Source organism: Nelumbo nucifera, chromosome 1 (genome assembly GCF_055504915.1).
Source record: "Nelumbo nucifera cultivar China Antique chromosome 1, China Antique-T2T, whole genome shotgun sequence".
NCBI classification, from domain to species: Eukaryota; Viridiplantae; Streptophyta; class Magnoliopsida; order Proteales; family Nelumbonaceae; genus Nelumbo; species Nelumbo nucifera.
This window is the reverse complement of record NC_142649.1, coordinates 33,028,968-33,053,039: the sequence shown is the minus strand read 5'-3', so window position 1 is coordinate 33,053,039 and position 24,072 is coordinate 33,028,968. Positions and strand designations below refer to the sequence as shown.

Here is a 24,072-nt window from a genome sequence, read left to right as displayed (position 1 = left end):
CCCTGAACCTTGGGGTAATGTCAAGAAGAATTGACAGGGTGATTGGATCAATGGCCAAGAAGATTTCTTTAACCATACTGCAAATTTCTTATAAGATTTGTACATACACCAATTCTGGTAGTATTGGTGTACAAATAGGCTGTCAATTAAACGACTATTTACTTTGGAGGAAATAAAAATGGTTCTAAATCAAATGGTCCCTTCCAAAGCTCATTATATCTTATATAATCTTCTTAATATATATCTCTTTTTTCCAAAAAAAAAACTAAGTTATTATGTGTAAATTGAGGCAGCCCCTTGAATTCTTCAAGTCGGAGAATATCTATATCTATACTATTATAATAGTACTAATGAGGTATTAGATTTATGAAATTTTTGTTAACTAAAATATCCCTCCTCTTGAATTTGGTTTATCTTCATTGAGAAGGCAGAAAATGTAATTCAAAATACACTATTAAGTATATTCAATTACCTCTCATTAACTATCATATTTAAGTCATTAAATAAATCTCATTCTCTCTCTCGTTGAATTTAACATTTAAGTTACTTTTGTTTCTCATCACTAAATTCCACTAATAAATTCATACACGATAATATTCATATAATGAAATTTTATATTTTTAAAAATAAACCAAGAAATGAAACCATATTTTCCATCTAAGTGGTGATGGGTAATTAGTTGGTCAAATGGATAATTCCATGAAGTCATAAGTAAATAATAAAATTTAGAAATATAAAAATACAAAAACATAGAAAATAAAGAACTTTTTTTAAAATAAAATTGGACACATTTCTATTATTATATATTTGTCATATTAAAAAAAGATAAATATGATAAAATAGACATAATTTTATTAATGATGGATTGGAGTATACAATTTAAAACTAATGAGAATTGAAACCATTTTCCCATCTAGGGGGCGAGTTAGTGGTTCAACCTTTCAAGTTAAATGGGTCAACCTATGATATATACTTAAAAAATGAAAATTTTAAAATAGAACAATACAGCAAATTATGAAACAATTATGGGAACATCTATAATATTATATATTAATCATATAAAACAAAAATAAGTGTGATAAACAAGAGTTATTTTTATGAATGATATAAATGAAATACAAAATTTAAAACCAAATCTAAAAATGTAAAGCATTTTCATATCTAGATGGCAGGTCAACGGTCTAAGCTTCTAGGTCAAATGGGTCAATCTATGATGTCATAACTAGGTAATAAATATTAAAAACATATATATAAACTCAAAGACAAATATAAACTTTGTTTAATACATTTTGATACATTTGTAATGTCATATATTCATCATATTAAATAAAAATAAACATGAAAAATAAGAATTACTTTTATTAATGATGGAAATGGAATACAAGATTTACAATCAACCAAAAAAGAAAAATAGTTTTTCCCATGCAAGTGGTGGGTTAGTAGTTCAACTATCCATCTCAAATGGCTTGACACATGATATTATAATTAAATAACAAAATACATAAGGCTGTGTTTGGTTGTAATGCAAATAAATTTGCATTGATGCAAAACCATGGCAGTGCAAATGATTTGACTATAAATTTTGACCTATTTTTGTTTCAAATTTTAGCTTATTTTGTTTGATTGTAGTACAAATGAAGTAAATCAAACCATGAAGCAGAATAAAGTAAAATCCAAAATAAAATTAGACAAGAATTTGCATTTTTTACATTTGCACTCCCATGCATTTGTACCGGTGCAAATAAATTTGCAGTGCAACCAAAGACATCCTAAAGTTCTAAAAATGTAGAAATTTGTATAGAAATTTGGGCATATTCTATAATATTATATATTCATCATATAAAATAAGTGTGATAAATGAAAATTATTTTGATTAATGATGGAAATGGGATAAAAATTAGGAAAAAAAATAAAGAGCGCTAATGTCTAACAAATGACCCCACTAACCATGTCAAATAGTTTAGTGGTTTAATTATTTAGGTTACCACAACCAAGTGGTTTGGTGGTAAATGGACCTATAATTCTAAATTGGGTGACAGATTGATCAATCTAGTCAATTGATTTGACCACAATATTCAAACAATATATTGCAATTGCATTTCCTCCTAGTAAATGAGTAACTTTTATTATGTCATAAATTAAATAATTACAAATAAGAATATAAAAATTCTTTATAAATTTTATAAAAAAATTAAACATACCATTAAGAATATGTTTGAAAATGAGAATTATTGTTAGCAAAGATGAAAATGACTAAAAATAAATTAATGTCTTAACCATGGTCCATTGACCTAATCAAATAGGTTAGTGATTCAACCAATAAGGTCATTTGGTTGTTGACTAAGTCAATGATTTTTTTTTTCAAAAAAATGGTTTAGGTTAAAACATATATACTAAAATATATGTCTAAGTGACAAACTAATAAATCCAACTGTTTGGTTCAACCACAAGTTGGAAACATTGATACAAAGCATAAAAACATTTGAAGTTAGGTCTTTAGGTTGAAAGATAATATATCGACCAGTACACCATGTTTTATTGATCACTTTTCTTTGTTACATGAATTTTAATGAAAACACTAAAATATTACTATCATCATCATTTGAAAATGCCACGTGCAATGTACGTGCACATTTACTAGTGCTGAAACAAACTAAATTATACCTTTATTGCTATCATCTCCAAGACCAAGAACCCTAAAAATTTGCTTAATTAGCTTATGTAAACTCTTTTCCAAGTAGCTATTAATCTTATCAATTGTATATTTGATTGGCCCATAATAAAGTGCATTTATTATTGGGTGACAAACTTGGGTTTCAGATATGTAATAAAAAAGATGACAAAATAGTAATAAAAAGTACAAAATTAAAGGAATGTTAATGGTAGGAGCAAATCTTGCAATCTGAAAATATGAGATAACTCTTTGTCGCAAATGAAGGTTGGGGGACCTAATATTACTAGTGAAGTTTGTTATCATAGTTGAACTCCAAGAATAGAAATAAAAGGTTAAAACCCAAAAGCATTGAGTTTTCTTCCCTTTTGGCATTTTTCTATATATTTAAACATTTCAATCATTATATTTAAATATTTAATATATTTTTTACATGTTTTCTTCAATTTTTTATATTTTATTATCTTATTTAATAAAAATTTCCTGTATATAATTATTTTAATTGTGATGTCATAAGTTGATCCTATTTTGATTAATTAATTTCTTGGTTGTCAAATAATCAAATCATTGGAGTTAATCCAAGCTGGACTCATTAAAATGAATTTTTGTTATTTATTCCATTTGTTGATGTATTAAATATGTTTGTAACTACAATTTTCAATGATTGTTGCTAAAGATTCAATGGCATTCATTTAAAGATAGAATTCGCAACGGTTGATCCCCATTAGTTTCCAATTCACTAATTTAGGGACAACAAAAGGTGGTAAGCTTTGTTTCCAATTCATTGCTTTAGCAACAGTTATAGATAAAATGAACAATAATTAGGTAGTTTTTGTCGCCAATTCATTTGACTTAACAACAACGTTGATCAATTGTTGTTAATGCTTATCTTTTGGCAACAACCATTTGCAACTGTAATGAAGTGCTTATTGTCAAAGGTCAATTTTCTTGTAGTGTAAGTGTTACTATCCCTAGTAGAAGTAGTTTTCTGAATTTTACCCAAAATATAGATGGATTGATTAGGTTTTGTCTAATTAAATGAAACTATATGAGTGGTTTAGACTTTCTCAACCTTAACATCCATATCAAATCATTTTGTGAGCTAATCAGATTTGGGTTCTAATTCTAATTTAAATTCACTTTCTAAAAATCACATAGAAAAATCTATTTATAGATGTATAAAAGTCCAGTACCCTATATATCGGTTTCACTTATTTGGGGTCTTGGGAGGGGTAGATTGGATAGAGACCTTAATATTTGACATTTTCTCCAAGGTTTTTAAAATTGGACTGGACTGGGAATCATTATGCGGACCAGTTCCCAGTTCAAATAGACGGCCTATTCTGACTTAAAAAATAATAAAATAATAAAAATAAAAACAGCCAAAAACCGTTGTCCGGGTCGACAGTTTGACTGCTTGGGTTAGCGAATCGCTAACCAAATCGACGGTTTTTTTTTCTATCAAAAAACAGTTTTAAGGTGAAATAGAACAATTAGATAACCAATTCCCAGGTGCCCAGTCCGATTCAGTTTTGAAAACCATGATTTTTCTACCCAAAGTGGTTGTTGGGCAACTAGCTGCTCCTAGACTCAAACATGAGTTCTCATACTTATTATATGAAGCAATAGCCCCCAAATGCCCAAATATCAACTACTAATTTGGTTGATAAAATTGAGCCTCACCTCAGGCCGAGTTGGCTTGGGTTGAGGTCAACCCAAGCCTAAGTCAAGGAAAAGATACCTTAGCTCTAATCTAGTCCAACCTAACCTCTGAAAATATAACCCTAATCCAACTTAAATAAGTTATTTTCATGATTGGGTTGGAGCATGCGAGGTTAATTGGTTTGGGTTACTTTTCCAAGGCCTAAAAGCTGACCTAATCCATCTAAAATTAGGTTGGGTTGAACAAGAACACAAAAATCCAATTGGCCCAAAATAAGTTTTGGTCAAACACATTTTGACTTTACCTGACCAAATTTGTTGCACCTTTATTGTGAGTCCCTAATAGATGTTAAAAAGAACGGAGAAGTATGGATACATCCGATGCAGAATTCTAAATTCCAGACTCCCCCTCCTACTATTAATCCTCTACCCCTATAAACTATATTCTGCCCGTGAATTTAGCATCAATTCGTGATCAGGATGCATTCCCCCTGTACTATAGGGCTATAAAATTCTGATCCAGGCTGATTGGTTATTCTCCCTAAAAAGAATAATCTTAAAGGAAGTTATTAAGGATGCTTGGAACTAGTCGGTAAAGAGTTCTAGAGGTGAACAATTTGCTCAAAAATCAAGGCTAGTGGCACAAAATTTAAGAAACTGGAATAAAACTTAATTTGTAAATATATTTGAAATAAAAAAGAATTTGGTATAGCAATTAAAACAAATATAAAAGAGAAGGTTGAAAAGTGGACCTGAGAAGTAATAAACAAAGAAAAAAGTTATACAAAGAAGATTAAACAAAATCCTAGAAAAAATAGGAGTTGTACTAGGCCCAGAGATTAAGAATGGATTGATTGAAATGTGGAGATAAAAATACTAAGTATTTCCACATTAAAGCAACAATGAGGAAATACAAAAATAGGATTATTAAAATAAAAAATTCCTCAAATAATTGAGTGGTCGAACTAGAGTTGATCGAATAGAAGTTATCAATCCTATTGTGACCTAGGAAGAAATGAAAAAGTAGGTGAAGAGGTCCTGGAGGGTTAAATTGAGAGGCTCTGAATTCAATGGGAGGGAATAAGGTTTCGATCTGGATGAAATAAGTTTAAATTTTTAAGAAATACTGGGACATGATAGGTAAGGATGGCAACAGGGCGGGTTCAGGGAGGATTTTTTTTTTTTTTTTTAATTCTAGATAGACCTATTCATGGGCCGGGCTTGGGCCTAGTTTTTGTCAAAATTTTTTAATGGGCCAAACCCGAAGCCCGAGCCCAACATAGTATAAAGTCAAGCCCGAAGCTCAGCCCGTGAATAGGTCTATTCTAAACCCTACCTGCCTCCCTAAACCTCCCAACCCGTACTCACCCCAAAACCCATAGGAGGTTGGATTTTGAGAATCCAAACCCTCTCCACACATGAAAATGCAAAACCCTCTCCGCATTCAATGGTAAGGGCGGGTTGGGTTTAGAACACACTTCTAATTTCTTGTCATATATAAGCAATAAATAAATAAATAACACAACTAAAAAAATAAAATTTCTAATTATTTGATTAAGGCATGTAAAAATCACAAAACTATCAATTATCCTTAATATAAAAATTCAAAATATTACTAAATTCAAGACCTAATACATAAAGTTTATATGCTATCCAACAATATGTGGGTTAGGGAGTGTTGAGTTTGGCCTAATACTGTACCCTACTCATACTCATACAGGTTGTAAAATCCCAAAATTTGTCCCTACCCGAACCCGTTCTTCAAGCAAAAAAAACCCCACCCTATCGGTAGAAACTGCCATCCCTAATAATAGGGGACCAAGTCAAAAAACTAATTGAAGCCTTCTTTCGTTTGGATAAATGAATCGAAAACTAAATAAGATTTTTATAACTCTGATCCTGAAAATAAAGAATCCTGATAGACTTAAGCACTTCAGGCCCATAAGTTTATGTAATGTTATTTACGAGATAATAGCCAAAATATTGGTCAACATATTAAGACCAATATTAGGGAAATTAATTTCCCCTTTTTTGTCCCTAATAGATAGATCTATAATAATGTTTTAATTGCAAATACCATTCTCTAGTTTTTAGATGACACTCTTTACTTTCTTGATGCTGATCCTAACCAGTTAGAGGTGTTGCTTGGAATTTTTTGCTGGTATGAAGTGGTCTTAGGACTAACCTTCCCACTTATTTCCTTTCCCTCTTCCCGACCCTAGATAAAATTGCCAAAAAGCTAGAGTGCTTAGAGAAACTTCCTATTGGAAAGGATGGAAAGAAGAAAAGAAAATCCATCTCATTAAGTTGGAGAAAGTCTGTCTTCCTATTGAAGAAGGGGGTTTGGGAATCAAAAAATTAAAATTGTTTAATGCAACCCTTTTTAGTAGGTGGAGAAGCCTAATTACGTTCAACTTTGGGGTGAATTGGGTGATTGGTATTCTTAGGACCCCCTTCCAAATTGGGGCTGTTCTAGTTGGAAAGGAATCATGAAATGTTTTCCCTGTTTCTCTGACGGGGTGGGGTTTAAGATACGCAAAGGTGACAAGTTAAAATTTTGGAAAGACCTTTGATGTATGGACAGTACCTTGGCTGAGGCCTACCCTCTCCTCTTTCAATGTGCAGCTAACCAAGATGTCTTAGTGGTTGATTCCTATGTCTATTCTAAAAATTCAATAGTCAGGGTCCCTTAATTCAGAAAAAAAACTTGTTTGACTGGGAATTTGGTGAAGTATTGGAGTTGCTGTACCTTTTACAGAGTCAGGAAATTGACATCAGCAAAGAGGATGACTAGTGTTGGAAGTGGAATGGTGATGGATGTTTTGATCTTTGGCTTCAAAACTAAGCAGATCTAGTCTTTCAGATTCCCTAGTAAGCAAATATGGAACCCTACTTCTCCCTCAAAAGTGAATTTTCTGGTTTGGAATATGACTTTAAATAAATGTCTTACAAGAACAAGTCTGGAGAGAAAGGGCCTACAACTCTTGGATCTGTCTTATAGCCTTTGTGACCTAGTGCCTGAAACTACAAATCATATGAGTTGAAAGAATGGTAGGATCCATCTAATGGACGCCATAAAGGTTGCGGAATGGGTGGGGCGAATTTCAAAAATTTCCTACCTTCTCCCAACTGGGAATCATATTCCCTGAATTTAGAATACAATATTCAAGGATCTACTTGAACCCTAATCAAACCAGATCTGTACCAAAAGATAAATGGGAGGATTATACCTGATCCGGAGAAGCAGTATCTCCCAAAGTTGGTGTTCACGCCCAAAGAATGCTCCAAGATCTGTCCCTGCTGAAGATGACACAGCTGTGGATGGAACAGAACCAGCAGGGTGCGTCCTACACACTGGATCCTTCACAAGAATCCCCTGGATGTACTAAACACTGAATTCTTTCAGTCTTTCTTGCAAGACTGATGTCAAGAACTGGTTTCTTGACTTTCTTTTCTGCAAAGATCAAATCTTGCAACAATGCAGATGGCGGCGGCAGGAGGAGATTTCCAGAAACGAAAAGGCTGAACTATTTTCTTTTCTGGAGAGAATGAGATCTAATCTCAATTCGCAGGAACCTTTCTTGCTTACCAGAACCTCTTGGATCGAAATCTTATTTCTCTCTCTTGGTTCATTCGAAAATCTCCTCTCTTTTCTTCTTGATTAAGAAATCTCCTAATTAGGAGTTATCTCAATCCAAATCAGTATTTGGATAGGGGATAATCTTAATCCCTTTCCCAGATAGAGTTAGCTTACTCCTGATCTTATCAGGAGGTTACCAGATTCAAATCTGATTTGAATTTGGTCTCTAAGAGTGGATAAGGCTAAGAGCCCAATCCTTTTTGCTAACTGCAATCTCAAATTCGCCCCATTGATGGGTGATCATATCAGCCCACTTCGAAATGGGCTTTTAGCCCATTTAGTATTCAGTGTTTAATTAGTTTCCAATCTGCTGCCCAGTTGGGCTTCTTTGTATGGCGTGGGACCCAAGCATTGATCTACACACCAGCCACATGGGTTCGGCCCAGCCTTTAATACAAGGCCCAGCCAAATTCACTGAAAATCTCAATGAACCCCTTGAGTCCATCGTATGAACCCTATGGGCCCAACACTTACATTAAGTGGTCCCTGGGCCAAGCCATCTTATAAAAACCCAGGGACTGTGGGCAGGTGCAAGATTAGCCCATCAGGTATTATCCTAAATGGTCTTACACTTAACCTCTCAGCCCTTAATGATCAAGCACTGCCCGACAAGAGAGGACCTCTCCCTCGGCTGCAAGGAACAGTGCCGCACTCTCCTCTCACATGGATCCCGGGAATTAAAACCATTTGCAAACATTTTGAAACCATACATATATATGTAAATATATTAATTTTGCAAAAACAAAATTCCAACGATTGAAATCAACTGCCGGCAGTTTGGTTTCCATCAGAGAGAGTGCATTCCCGATCATTACCCTTTGTCCGACAAAGTGGCTGATTCTGTCACTATGACCACCCACTCAGATGAATTCTCAAACTGCCCCAACATACCCAGGTTTTGATCCCCACTAAGGATCTCACTGATTGGCATATCAAAGGCAGCCTGATCCAACACCTAGTGAAGTGTCATAATCGAGTCTAGGGGTCAGGTGTAACTTTCCAGTTTTGCCCATCTATCTCCAAGGTCCAGGGCAAGATTGGAAATCTGGTCCGGTTCAAGGATTCAAGTAATCCCATGCTGTATGTGCCTCGGGTCTTACCCTGATGGCTGAGACAGGCCATCCCAACACTTGGTGGCACACCAGCATCAGCCTTGGCAGGATAAATCTCCCCAGACTTATCCAGCGGCTGTGAACATTTAAAACTAACATGAGTCTCTACAAATGTCCAGTTTTAGGGTTTTACACAGAATTAAACCAAACAACATGAATCAAACATGCACTTTATTTATTTCCACTAAATAACAAAAGTACATCAAAATGATTGAAGCTAAGGGCATACAAAACTGTCTAACAGCTCCCACTTGCACTTAGGTCCAATCTGGTACAAGCCGGAGTCCCATACTTTCCACGTGTTTCTCAAACACCTTCTGTGTCAGTGGCTTAGTCAATGGGTCTGCCACATTATCCGCTGATGCTACCTTTTGAATTAGGACGTCCCCTCTACCAACGATCTCCCGTAGTACATGGTACTTCCTCTCGATGTGCTTTGACTTCGAGTGGGCCCGAGGCTCTTTAGCCTGGGCGATCGCTCCATTGTTGTCACACAACAACGGGATGGGTGATGTGCTGGATGGAATCGCTCCCAATTCGTGTATGAATTTCTTCATCCACGCGGCTTCCTTGGCAGCTTCACTTGCGGCAATGTACTCGGCCTCGGTTGTGGAGTCTGCAGTGGACCCCTGTTTGCTGCTTTTCCAGCAAACAGCACACGATCCTATCGTGAAAACATACCCAGATGTAGACTTTCTATCATCTGGATCCGACTGGAAATCGGCATCGGTATACCCTAGAACTTGCAGTGAACTACCATCGAATACCAGACAAAACTCTTTCGTCCTTCGAAGGTATTTGAGTATGTTCTTCACAGCAGTCCAATGCTCCTGTCCTGGGTTTGCCTGGAATCTGCTTACCACACTCACCGCCTGAGCTATGTCCGGACGAGTGCACAACATGGCATACATGATGCTCCCCACAGCTGAGGCATAGGGAACGTCTCTCATGCTCTCAATCTCCTCAGAAGTCTTGGGAGACATCTTCTTGGAGAGAATGACTCCGTGCCTGAAAGGAACGTTTCCTTTCTTGGAGTTTTCCATGCTGTATCTTTTGACAATTTTGTCAATGTAAGCAGCCTGGGATAATCCAATTATCCTCTTCGATCTATCTCTATAGAGTCGAAGACCCAGTATGTATGAAGCTTCTCCAAGATCTTTCATGGAGAACTGCTGTGATAGCCATACCTTGACCGAAGTCAACATTCCTACATCATTCCCAATGAGTAGGATATCGTCCACATACAAGACTAAAAAGGTGATCTTATCCCCACTGGATTTCCTGTAAACACAGGGCTCATCCGGATTCTGCTCAAAGTCAAACGTTTTGACTGCAGAATCAAAACGGATGTTCCAACTCCTAGAAGCCTGCTTAAGTCCATATATGGATCTATTAAGTTTACATACCATGTGTTCCTGACCAGCAGCAATGAAGCCTTGCGGCTGCTGCATGTAGATATCTTCACTAAGATCTCCATTCAGGAACGCTGTTTTGACATCCATTTGCCAAATCTCGTAATCCTGGTACGCTGCTACAGCTAGCAGGATCCTAATGGATTTAAGCATGGCCACCGGTGAAAAGGTTTCCTCATAGTCGATGCCTTCTTTCTGAGTATACCCTTTCGCCACCAAACGAGCTTTAAAGGTCTCAATCCTGCCATCGGGGCCCTTCTTCCTCTTGTAGATCCATTTGCAACCAATTGCTTTTACCCCGGAGGGCGGATCCACTAGAGTCCAGACTCCATTGGTCTCCATTGAGTCCATCTCGGCTCTCATGGCCTCCACCCACTTCTGGGAGTCTATGTCTAACATAGCTTCCGCGTAAGACACGGGATCCTCTTCACTAGTCAAGGCTTCCACCAGGTAACTATCCTGGTCATAACCATATCGGACTGGTGGTCTGGATACCCGGGTGGACCTTCTAGGTTGGTCATTACCTGGAACTTGTGGGTCATCTCCCACTGCTCCTGAGCTCTCCTCATCAAGAACTATTTCCTGACGATGGGTGTCCAGGATGTAATCGGATTCTAAGAATCGGGCGTTTCGATTGCAGAACACTTTCTGCTCACTTGGGTCATAGAATAGATAACCCACCGAATCCTTTGGGTAGCCTATAAACAGGCAACGGCTGGTTTTAGATTCCAACTTGTCCGCACTTGTTCTTTTAACGTGTGCAGGACAACCCCAAATCTTCAAGTGTCTCACACTTGGCTTCCTTCCGGTCCAAAGTTCATATGGAGTTTTCGGAACTGATTTGGTTGGAACCCTATTCAGCACGTAGATAGTAGTCTCTAATGCGTATCCCCAAAAGGATGTGGGTAATTCTGAGCGTACGAGAAGTGACCGGACCATGTCCAACAAGGTCCTACTTCTCCTCTCTGAAACACCGTTGAGTTGAGGTGTAGCAGGAGGAGCTAGTTGTGACACTATCCCATTGGCCTTTAAGTAGTCCCTGAATTCGTCAGAGAGATACTCGCCACCTCGATCTGATCGAAGGGCCTTAATTTCTCTCCCTAACTGTTTCTCGACTTCCTGTCTGAACTCTTTGAACTTTTCAAATGATTCAGACTTATGTCTCATTAGGTACACGTAACCATATCGTGAAAAATCATCTGTAAAGGTGATGAAGTACACGTGTTGATTCCGTGTCCTAACACTCAGGGGACCACATACATCAGTATGTATTAGGTCAAGTGTGCCTGCACATTTTTCAGGCTTACCGTCAAATGGCCGCTTAGTCATCTTACCTTGGAGGCAAGGTTCACAAGTGGGAAGATTTTCTACGGTTAGAAAATCCAAAGGACCATCCTTTACCAGTCTTGTGATTCGGTCGACACCGATGTGGCCAAGTCGGTAATGCCAGAGGCACGTGAGATTTACTGTATCACGAGTCCTTTTCTTGGGATTTTCGACCGACGTAGTTTCGGTTAAGTTAGTTTCCAAAGAAGGATGCAGAACATAGAGACCGTTCTCTAGCTCCCCGCATGCGATGAATTTATTATTCCGTTTAACAGTAATCATATTACTAAAGTAAACAGTATATCCATCAGCACACAATTTTGAAACAGAAATTAAATTCCTTCTCAAGTTCTGTACATAAAGACAATCTTTAAGTACAAGGACTCCTTCTTTAAAAACCAATTCTACGGTTCCTATTGCCGCAGCTGCAACATTTGCAGTTGTTCCCAAGAACAGTGTCACTTCACCTTCACTCAGCCTTCTGCTAACTTTGAACCCCTGCAGTGAGTTACACGCATGAGTTGAAGCCCCGGAGTCAACACACCAGGACACAGAAGTAACTAACATATTAGTTTCTATGACACAAGTTTCGATATTACCTTTCTTAGATTCCAGGTAGGTAGGACAGTTCCTCTTCCAGTGGCCGGTCTGCTTGCAGAAGTGACAGACATCAGATGCCTTGTTCTTCTTCTGCTTCTTGGGTTTGGTAGTCTTCTTCTGGGGCTTCTTTGCCTTTCTCTTTCTCTTGCCCGATTTGTTAGCTTCAGCAAGCATAACCACAGGCTCATCCTTCTTGAGTAAATCCTCGGCCCTCTGCAACATATTGCTGAGTTCCTGGACGCTGACATTCAGCTTATTCATATTGTAGTTCATAGTGAACGCATTGAAGGAAGAGGGCAAAGAATTTAGGATGGCATCCACTTGCGTGCCAAGATCTAGCCCGGATCCAAGAGCTTCAAGTTCGTTGATGTATCCCATCATCCGAAGACAATGGTCATTAACTTTCTGCCCTTTGGTCATCTGCGCGGTCATGAACAATTTCAGGACCTTCTGTCGAGTAGAACGGTTCTGCTCCTCATACATTGTCCTTAGACTGTCCAATATGTCCTTGGCAAGTTCGATCTGATCGAACTGCCTCTGTATTGAGTTGTCTAATGAGGCAATGACAAAGCAGCGGGCTAGGGAGTTTTTATCCTCCCAATCTTGGTAGTCCCTCCTTCGGGCCTCAGAAGCCCTATCACCCGGACGTTCCGGGGCAGGATTTTTCACTACCTTGTCTAACTTTTCAGAAGTTAGGACCAGCATAAGATTTCTGTACCAGTCGGCATAGTTTGGGCCCTTAAGCTTGTTATCGTCTAGAAGCTTTGCAAATTGACCGTTTGCCATTTTCTGATAAAACAGCAAAATCATTAGTCCACAACCTTAGTTTGATTCATGTTTACCTACATAGATATGGCTTTTAATCTATGTTCCATTCCCATTTGTTCATCTCTGAGATTTCCCTCCTATCTCAGTGACGGAGACGACGAAATGTCTCTGGAAATGTGGGAAATCACATGGGGTGCGTGAAACCAACTGTTTCAGCTGCATAACCCCACCACCTTTCTGTGACGGATCGTATCCACTCATCAAATGAGTTTCCCTTTGGCCTCTGTCAGACAAGGTTCAGAGCCGTTTTCAGGTAAACCCTTCTGTCAGTGAGTGCACACCCATCATATTCAGGTTACGCCAAGGTACCGTGAGAGAGTTCCCATTTTCTGGTGAAGCCCCTCCCACATCGGTCTATGACGCCCCTATCATCTTATGAAACACTCTAACAGATCCAACAGCAAATGGATAGCCCAATTTTATGGTGCGTTTCCTCATTACTGATGGACCCATCATTGTGCTAATGACGGAAGGCCTTTAGAGAGTCCATCATATGGATCTCCCTATCACTTGCATTCATATTTGCTGGAGGGAACAAAATCACGGCCTAGTTCTAATTTAGGTCAAACCAAAGTGGCTCCCACTGACTTTCATAAAGTCAGATTTCTGGTGGGCCTTAATCGGCTAGGGGTTCCGTACGCATCCCTTTTCAGGGTTGTGGGGCCCACCAGGCAAAGAGGGGGGTCATCCAATGACCTTCAGGGACACCATGGCAATGATGTGCATTCAGCCATGGTGTGCGCAAGAGCCACTAACGAGTCATCACGGGCCAAGTACTTATGGCCCATGGTCGCAGCACATCAAACATCCAAACATCACATGTAAAGGAGGAATTGATCCAATCAATTAATTGCTGTAAAGCCCATTCAACGGCCCATTTAAAAATCAAGTCATTAACGATTAATGTCCACTAGGTGTATGGGCTGAATCGCAGATAGCAGTTCGGCCAATACAGCTTATCTCACAATAATGGGCTTTTGCAGTTTTAACCCTTTAAAACTGGGCTTTACAGGTGGGCCGAATTAATCCCTGTAATTGAACATCAGATTTGGAACAAAAGTGTGAGATAATTGGACTGAGAACAGCCCCTTTCGAAACCCAGATTTGGTCCAAACAGTTTTGGTCCAATCTAGTCCGAAATGGTCCAAAACTGATTTTCAATTCAAGAATTAATTATTGAATGATCTGAAATTAATAGTTTTGATTTCTAGCAAACACAAAACAATTATGGACTGTTCGCACCACCTGCAAAACAGAGGTTAATCACAAGGGTTGCAGTTTCATAAACTGCAAATCGCAGAAAACGATTTCTCCATCTGCAAATCTCCAGCGCCGCCATCTTCTTCCATCTTCTTTAATCAAGAAAAATAACAAAAATCCTATTTCTATTAATTACATTCTTGATCAAATCCTATACATTCAGTCTAAAAATAAAAAATAAAAAAATTATTTACAGACCGAATTGAATGAAATAAATAAATAGAAAAGAAAAAGGGTGCGCAGACCATCTGCGCTAAAACTGCACTGCGATCTCCAGGTTTGAACAGTCCATTAAATCAAAATAAATAAAGAACAATTCCAAATAAATTTTGGATTTAATAGAAATTAATTTCAGATCAATCGCCACTTCGAAATGGGCTTTTGGCCCATTTAGTATTCAGTGTTTAATTAGTTTCCAATCTGCTGCCCAGTTGGGCTTCTTTGTATGGCGTGGGACCCAAGCATTGATCTACACACCAGCCACATGGGTTCGGCCCAGCCTTTAATACAAGGCCCAGCCAAATTCACTGAAAATCTCAATGAACCCCTTGAGTCCATCGTATGAACCCTATGGGCCCAACACTTACATTAAGTGGTCCCTGGGCCAAGCCATCTTATAAAAACCCAGGGACTGTGGGCAGGTGCAAGATTAGCCCATCAGGTATTATCCTAAATGGTCTTACACTTAACCTCTCAGCCCTTAATGATCAAGCACTGCCCGACAAGAGAGGACCTCTCCCTCGGCTGCAAGGAACAGTGCCGCACTCTCCTCTCACATGGATCCCGGGAATTAAAACCATTTGCAAAAATTTTGAAACCGTACATATATATGTAAATATATTAATTTTGCAAAAACAAAATTCCAACGATTGAAATCAACTGCCGGCAGTTTGGTTTCCATCAGAGAGAGTGCATTCCCGATCATTACCCTTTGTCCGACAAAGTGGCTGATTCTGTCACTATGACCACCCACTCAGATGAATTCTCAAACTGCCCCAACATACCCAGGTTTTGATCCCCACTAAGGATCTCACTGATTGGCATATCAAAGGCAGCCTGATCCAACACCTAGTGAAGTGTCATAATCGAGTCTAGGGGTCAGGTGTAACTTTCCAGTTTTGCCCATCTATCTCCAAGGTCCAGGGCAAGACTGGAAATCTGGTCCGGTTCAAGGATTCAAGTAATCCCATGCTGTATATGCCTCGGGTCTTACCCTGATGGCTGAGACAGGCCATCCCAACACTTGGTGGCACACCAGCATCAGCCTTGATAAATCTCCCCAGACTTATCCAGCGGCTGTGAACATTTAAAACTAACATGAGTCTCTACAAATGTCCAGTTTTAGGGTTTTACACAGAATTAAACCAAACAACATGAATCAAACATGCACTTTATTTATTTCCACTAAATAACAAAAGTACATCAAAATGATTGAAGCTAAGGGCATACAAATCATATGAGTAGCCACTACTCTGTCACTCCCAAGGTGTGGGAACACTTTCTTAATGTTGTTGGAATCAATTGGGTAATGACGAACTCAGTCAAAGACTTGCTTGTCTGGAAGTCTGTTCTTGCAACTGTTCTTTGGTCCATCTGGACTAAAAGAAACAATAGAATCTTTTATAAAAAGGTGAAGAGTTAGAGGACCTACTATGTTCTGTTGTTAGTAAACTAATACCTTATGTCTCTATAAATTTTGAGTTCATAAACCTGAATGTGTTGAGTTGTTAAGATCCCATTTCCTTTGGAGTCTGTAATCTGATCTTCTTTCCTAGCCAAACTCAGTGTGGGTAGGGAACCGTTGTACTATTTGCTTGTTGTTCCTAATAAAATTTATCTTATCTTTCAAAAAAAAAAAAAAAGGAAATACCATGAAAACTAAGAAAAGGGAAAGCTGGGCTAATAGCATATAAAATCGATATGGAAAAGCCTATGATAGGCTAGAATGGGATTTTATTAAGAAAAATCTCTGGTAAAATGAGACTAAACAAAAATTGGATCAATTGGGTAATGGAATGTATAACCTCGTAAGCTATCAAGTGTTAGCTAATGACACTCTAGGAGAGACTAGAGTGTTAGTTAATTCTTTGTGCCTGTAGTGAAGCACTAGCAAAGAATTTTGAAAAAGCCATGGGAGAAAGAAAAAAAGTAAGATATTAAAGTAAAAGTAACAAAAAATGCCCCAAATATCCTGATGCTCCAATTTGTAGATGACTGCCTCATATATTCTTAAAAGCTCCATTGAGGCCACAACAAAAGTGAAAGAAATTTTGGACAAATATGCAGAAGCATCAAGGCAGCTTCCAAACATTCAAAATAAACTGTAAAAATTATTGGCCACAATTATAAGGATCCCAAGAGGCAATTTAAATGAAAAATACTTGGGAGGTTCCCTCATAAGTGAGAGAATTAGAAAAACCACTTTCAGGGAGTACGTTGAAAAAATAAAAAATAAAATAGAAGGCTGGAGGGCTTGATCTCTATCATTCGAGAAGAGAATCACGATGCTAAGAGAAGTAATTAGTAACATTGCTCAATATCAAATGAGTATGTTCTAATTCCCAAAAAACACAACAAAAGATCTACAAAAACATCAAAAGAATTTTTATGGACGAAAAAAAGAAAAAAAAAATTGTGGGAACATCTAATGCCAAACACAACCATAACCCAATTGTGAGTTATGCCTAGTTATGCTCAAATGAGTATGAGCGAAATCATCTTGCCCATACATACATACATACATACATATATACATACATATATGTATGTATATATATATATATATATATTTATATTTATATATATACATATATATATGTGTGTATTTATGCATTTATTTATTATCAAAGAAATCGTAGGATATCTACTGTGGTAGAGGCGTAGAACAAATTTCCAAATAAATGTGTGTTAATTGGTTCATTTGGGCCTACAGAGAACTAAGTTTGGTTGGCACCTTCCAGGGTCATTCAAAGTTCAGAATTGGAGAGTGAAGGCTTGATTTGGCTTGGTTGTGAATTGTACCTTCTAACTACAGCCAGCTCAAACCCCATTAAACCATACAGATTGCCACCCATATATAGCCGTCTCCTCTATGCAATTTTTTTTTTGGTCAGCAAGCACAAGAAAGACTTTATATTATAGATAAAAACATTCTTTAATTTTTGAAGTAGATAGAAACATATTTACATCAAGACCTTCCAGGGGAAGTTGGAATAGACGTTCAGTACCACCTTTACAAACTTAATTGACATGCCAGCCTATGAGCTACAACATTTTCCTTCCTATTTACATATAAAATTCTATTTGCAGTCTGAGGCTTCTATTATCCCTGCCAATCCACACTTGCTACGACAGTGAATCAAAGCCTTTGATTTGTTTCCATAGTCTTACCTTCAATTAGATGAAGTGACTTGGCTATGATTTTCTGTTTTAGCCATGCGCTACGAACTCTTACCCTGCATCCATTTTTTTTTTTTTTAATCAGCACAAAAGAACTGCTCGATTCTAGTGAAGTATATAAGAGCAATGTTTTCAAATTAGGGTTAAATCAGCCAGTTGAACCGCTTGATCCTTCATCTGCATCCATGCTTTGGGTTCATTTCACCCGTGAACCGTTTGTAAAAAACAAACACTACTTTGGTCCATTTTACCTGTGAACCGGACCAGTTGAATCGTTGAATCAAGGTTTTTAAAACTGGACTGGACAGGGAACTGTTCTAGGGACCAGTTCCCGGGTTGAACAGTCCAACCATCTGGTTCAAACAGATGGCCCATTCTGACTTGAAAAAATAAAAAACGACAAAAAATCGTTGTCCAGATCGATGGTTCGACCATTTGGGTCAGCGGATCGCTGATCAATTAAATCAACAGTTTTTTGCCGAAAAGCGGTTTTAGGGTGAAATAGAACCAATTACCTGACTAGTTCCCGGGTTTTCCATTCTGGTTTTGAAAACCATGCGTTGAATCATTTGATCCAATCAGCAGGTCACGTCACGGGTTAGATTTTTTTTTGTATTTTTTGGATATTTCCTTTATTGATAACGATAGTTCTCATTTATCACACCACACTTATTTATATTTTAATATGATGAATACTTGATGTTAGAGACAAACCCATTTTTCTGTTTTTTTTTTGTAAAATTTTCTATCATTTATTTATTTTTTACTTTATTTATGATGCCACAGGTTGGTCCAATTGTCTCAAACGGTTGAAGCACCAACCCACCACCCAGGCCGAAAAGCGGTTTCATTTCCGGATCGACTATTAAAACACTGCTATAAAGTGATTGGCACCCCCAACAAGCCAAGTGGCAAGCAGTTGGTTACCTCCACGTTAGGCAACAGCAAGGCAGAAGTATACCATGTATTCAAACTGCAAATTGGAATATATTCCTATATATATTATAAGTTGTATACGTTAGGGGGAAACGTTTGCATAAAAGCCCATAAAGGTTGCTTTAGCTCTCTACCCAGGAAAGCTCAAGCTTTAGATCTTCTGAATTCTGAGTCTCCACATATACTTTCACCAACTGGGTTTCTCTTTTCCTTTTCCTTCAGAAGAGATTGAATCCATTTTCCATGGATGATGAAGAGACTAGACAGGCTTCAAGGAGGGTCCTATCCATCCAGCTCGACCAAGAAGACTCAGATTTGGCTCTTGCTATGTCACTGCAAGAACAGGTCTTCTCATCAACTTTTTTTTTTTTTTTCTATTTTGTCACTCAAATTCTGTTGTTTCTTTATTTTGGATTAATCCATTATTGTCATTTGAGTGATGATATAATTTCGATATTATTTCTTCTGTTGCCAGGATAGGGGATTTTTGATGTTTACACTGAGTGAAACCGATGAAGAGGAGGATTACAATGATGGAGGGGATGAAGGAGTTGAAGATGGTGGGGACAACATGGATTTATTGGAAGATGGTGATGCCAATGGTAATTTGCATCTGTCTGCTTCTAGGCTTTAGCACAAATTAGTCAAGGTGTTTTTGCCTTTTTGGAGTCCTTTTAATCAAGGTTTTAGAAAAAGTTTATTTTTCACCTAAATAGAATATATCAATATTTCTTATAGAATAAAAGATATATTTCTGGTTTTCTTTTCTACCCGAAATGAATAAATGTTCTCTATCTGTTTTAAGTGAAGAAATCTATTGGGCTTCTGGCCATAAATTAGACAGTTATCATCATTTACAAGCAAAGGTGGAAATGGATCACCTGGGACTGGAGTGGGTTAAAATTTACCAGCTAGAGAACCAGTCCAAATTCAATTTTGATTTTAGTTTACATATGGGAATCACTTGCCTATAAATTTATTCGTTTTTAATAAATAAGATGAGTTTGGATTGGAAAATCTCCAGTAACTAATAGTCCTTATGACTTTCAGAAAAGTTGGTGCACATGATACACTTTGAGATTAAAACTAGAAAAGAAGCATTGTTGTAACTCTTCTAAATGTTTGCATTTACAGATGAAATGGAGTTCCAGGATGAAGAAGATGAGGTACTTATTCAAATCTTTTCTTTTCTTTTTAATTCAATATCATCTCCATGACCCAATTAGTGCCCACCAGACTGTAAAATGGTTTATAGTCTGAAATTGCCAACCAAATGAATTAACAGTAAGCAAAGAGGGGATCATACATACAAGGGCTACTAGAATTACCATAATGATCAGAAACTGATTGGCTGATTCGCTTTTCAAATGTATTAAATCATCTCAACGAGCCATTACAGCAATTGCAGTACTTCATGAAAGGGCAACATCAAAATTGCACCAAATATTAGATATCTTGAATGATGGAGAAGCTTATATATAAGAAATTTCTCTGTAGGATATGGAGGAAGACGATCTCGATCCAGACGACTTGTCTTATGAGGTTGGTATGATGAGGGTGTCTTGCTACGTTTCTATTACTTACTACTAATTACAGAAAGAAATCATCCGATAGGTTATTTGCAGGAGCTGATTGCTCTGGGGGAGATTGTTGGAAAAGTGAATAAAGGACTACCAGCAGATGCAGTCACCGCACTTTTGCATCCCTATGAATTCAAGTGCCAGAGTGAGTGCAAAAATGGTTTGGACCGGTAAGTTGAGATCGGTACCTAACTCTCACATAACATAGATAACATAACCAACCATGGGCAATCTCTCTGAGTCTTAGAAATGGCAGGTGCGTGATCTGTCAGGTTGAGTATGAAGAAGGAGAATCACTAGTAGCCCTTCCTTGTGAACACCCCTACCATTCAGATTGTATAAGCAAATGGCTTCAAATTAAAAGGGTAAATAACTACTTAACTATTACAAATATAATTCCTATTCATGGTTGATCTATGATTTCATTCTGATAAGCCAGTTGGTATAATTTGCAGGTTTGCCCAATATGCAGCACTGAAGTTTCCCCATCTGAACATTCCTCTTCAGCCCTTGAAAAGAACACCTAAAGATATATATATATATATATATATATATGTTTTTTTTTTTTCAGTTAATATTCTCAATAAAATCTGAAAGTTGTATATACTTCCACATCATTTCTCCCTCCACCCACAATATTCATTTCTCGTTCAAGCTAATAAGGTTGATGATTGTCTTGGGGGCAGTCGGCGTTTCTCAACTGAAAACTCAAAATTGTTGGTTCATCTTGCATTTATATTGCAAATCATGTAATTATTTTATCACTTAATATCATAAAAAGAAAGAAAAAATTGGGCATTGCTAAATATGTTTATCAAATGACCAAAGATCATGGAATTCCAGTATTCCACTTTACATCTGAATTTAAGAATTTTACGTAAACCTCCCATTCTTTCTGGCTGATACTTAAACCTCCCTAGCTTCATATTTCAAATAAATATGCAAATGCACCCTTTCATTAATTATATTGTAATGGACTCTCTCTTAGGTTGCTTTAGTACTTTTTGCTAATAGGGGAGGTTTAAGTTCAATCCCAACTTGGCGCTTGTTGTTCACTCAGTGAAATAAAAAATAATAATAAAAGCCCACTTAAATAAATTGAATCACCATTCTGGGGTAATTTGATAAATATTCACCCAATAAATTTCTTGGGCAAAGATTGGATTTTAAAAACTTTAAGGCTGTGTTTGGTTTAAAAGAAAAACGGTAAGGAAAGGAAGGGAATCCCTACCTTTCCTTTACTTTCCCCACCGTTTCTTTCAAACCAAACATAGTCTAAGCATTACTTTAGTGTTTTCCATCAAGACAATTACCAGAGAAGGGTGATTGCATACTTATTTGAAAACGCTCCATGCAGCCTACCGTATCTTTTATATATATATATATATAGGATTGGGGTGCTATCTCCGTACAAAAAATGGAATCTACTTGTGCGAATAGATTCCTACGTGAGAGCAACCTATTTTCTATTAATTATATAAATATTGTTAGATAAATATATAATAATTATAAATATTGTTTATATAATTATCTAATTATATAAATATATAATAGTTATTATAAATATTGTTAATAACTAAATATCGAATCATTTGAATGGTTTCGACCGTTTTTTTATTTTTTTTATTTTTTTGTCAAAACAGGTCGAAAGTTTGATTCGAACGATCGGACCATTCAACCCAATAACCGGACCCCTGATCAATTCAGTCTCCGAGTCGGTTTTAAAAACCACGATGTTATGTCATTCGAGCGTGTGACTCATACAACCCAAAAATAGAACCGTTCTAGCAACCGGTTTTTGGGTTAATGGCTTGACCATCTGGTCAAATGGACGACCCATTCTGACAACAAAAATAAATAAAAAATAAAAAATCCAAAAACCATTGAACAGGTCAACGGGTTGACGGTTTGACTACTCGGGTCAATGGGTCATTGACCGATTCAACGGTTTTTGGCCAGTGACTGGGATTGGGATAAAATGGAACTGGTTGCTTGGATGGTTTCTAATTAAAAAAAAAAAACAGATAACCCGTTCTGACAACAAAAAATTGAATGTGTGAGGTCCATTAAACAATACCATATGTGTTATGTCATTCGAGTGTGTGACTCATACGACCTGAAAACGGAATCGTTCTGGCACCAATTTTTAAGTCGACAGTTCGACTGTTCGGTTTGAACACATGGCTCGTTTTGACAACAAAAATTAAAGAAAAAATAAAAATAAATGACAAAAAACCATTAAACAAGTCAATGATTTGACTGCTCGGGTCAATGGATCATTGATCGATTCAACAATTTTTTACCAGAGATCGAATCAACAGGTCAACGATTCCATTCCAGCCCCTCCACTAATTATTATTATTATTGGGGTAACGTTGGGTCTTTTCGAAGCAGATCCAAACAATTACAACCTTCCCAAATATGTTAGAAAGGGAAGTCCTCAATCGAGGTACGTAAAAGCTTATCGCACCCAAGGATATGATGATAGATAGCCGAGGCGTCCATGTTATACTTTCTGAAATGGGGAGGCAGAAATTGTAAACTTGTAACCCCGAATCATGTTTCCTGTCGTAAAATATGATAGGCAGGAATAGAACAAATATAAAGAAATTTCTACGAATATTCCATGTTTTATTTCCATAGGATCAATCCTTCTCACAAGAAAGGAAAAAAAAAAACTGTCCTTTTAAATTGTAGGTACAATCGCTTTTATTTAAGTGGATGATGAATCCACATCTCCTTTATTATTGTCAAAATTTTTGAATGATCGATGAGGTGGATGTGAAAAGGTGATTACCTACGAGCCAAATGTAATTCCTCACTAGCACTAGCGCAAAGGGATACGAGTATAGGCCGTACTACCAGTAACCACATTCAGAAACCAGCTAAACATATCGGGGTGTATTGGTGTTTTGGGTTTTTGTAATTCAGGGGTGTAGGCATTGCCAAAACCAGCCCCTTATAAAATTTTGAGAAAAAAAAAAAAGAGAAATTATCTAAAACTCATCATGAGTTTTCAGTATTTCTCTTAAACTCATCATAACTTTTCAAAATGTATAAAACTCACCATATGACTAAATTGACATTAAAAAGACTAACAGTGTTTATATATTGCCATTTTAGCCTTCATAGAATAATATAAAATATATACAAAATAAATTAATCGGTGTTAATATATTACCATTTCAATATTTAGACATAAAAAAAAGGAAAAAAGTTCAAAAAAAATATTTTCAAATATAAAATTTATAAAAACATAGAAATTATAAAAATATATAAAAAATTATAAAAATTGCAAACAAAATAAAAAATTATTTTCAAATTATAGAAACTATAGAAATTGAAAAACAAAATCAGAAAATAAAAATTGTAGAAAAATACCAAAAATTATAGAAAAACACAGAAATTGTAAATAAATAACAAAAATACTGGAAATTTTATAAATTGTAGAAAATAAAAAAAAATGTAAAAAAAGAGATTATAAAAACATTGGAAATTATAACAAAACACTAAAAATGCAAAAAAAAAAAGAAAATTGAAAACTGAAAAAGGCATTTTTCCTCTAACTCACCATTCAAGGGTAATTTGGTCATGAAAATTTTTACTTATACTGACATGGACACCTCTGTTAAAAAGCATTAATGGT

General features: G+C 36.8%; 1 protein-coding gene across 1 annotated transcript; it reads left to right on the top strand.

Moving 5' to 3' along the window:
• The first annotated feature begins 18,943 nt into the window (after positions 1-18,943).
• LOC104612059 (RING/U-box superfamily protein) lies at positions 18,944-21,227 on the top strand. Its single transcript, XM_010279373.3, has 7 exons — positions 18,944-19,191; positions 19,322-19,448; positions 19,981-20,012; positions 20,344-20,388; positions 20,472-20,596; positions 20,683-20,791; positions 20,882-21,227. Exons 1-7 carry the CDS (start codon positions 19,090-19,092, stop codon positions 20,951-20,953), a joined length of 612 nt encoding a protein of 203 aa, XP_010277675.1. The 5' UTR covers positions 18,944-19,089; the 3' UTR covers positions 20,954-21,227.
• Positions 21,228-24,072: the final 2,845 nt, after the last annotated feature.

Bases quoted from the DNA above. Each gene is read 5' to 3' on its own strand.
- LOC104612059 (XM_010279373.3), top strand. From the start codon at position 19,090: ATGGATGATGAAGAGACTAGACAGGCTTCAAGGAGGGTCCTATCCATC. The intron at 19,449-19,980 runs GTAATTTGCATC...TTGCATTTACAG, and splicing joins GGAAGATGGTGATGCCAATG to ATGAAATGGAGTTCCAGGAT. The intron at 20,792-20,881 runs GTAAATAACTAC...TATAATTTGCAG, and splicing joins AATGGCTTCAAATTAAAAGG to GTTTGCCCAATATGCAGCAC.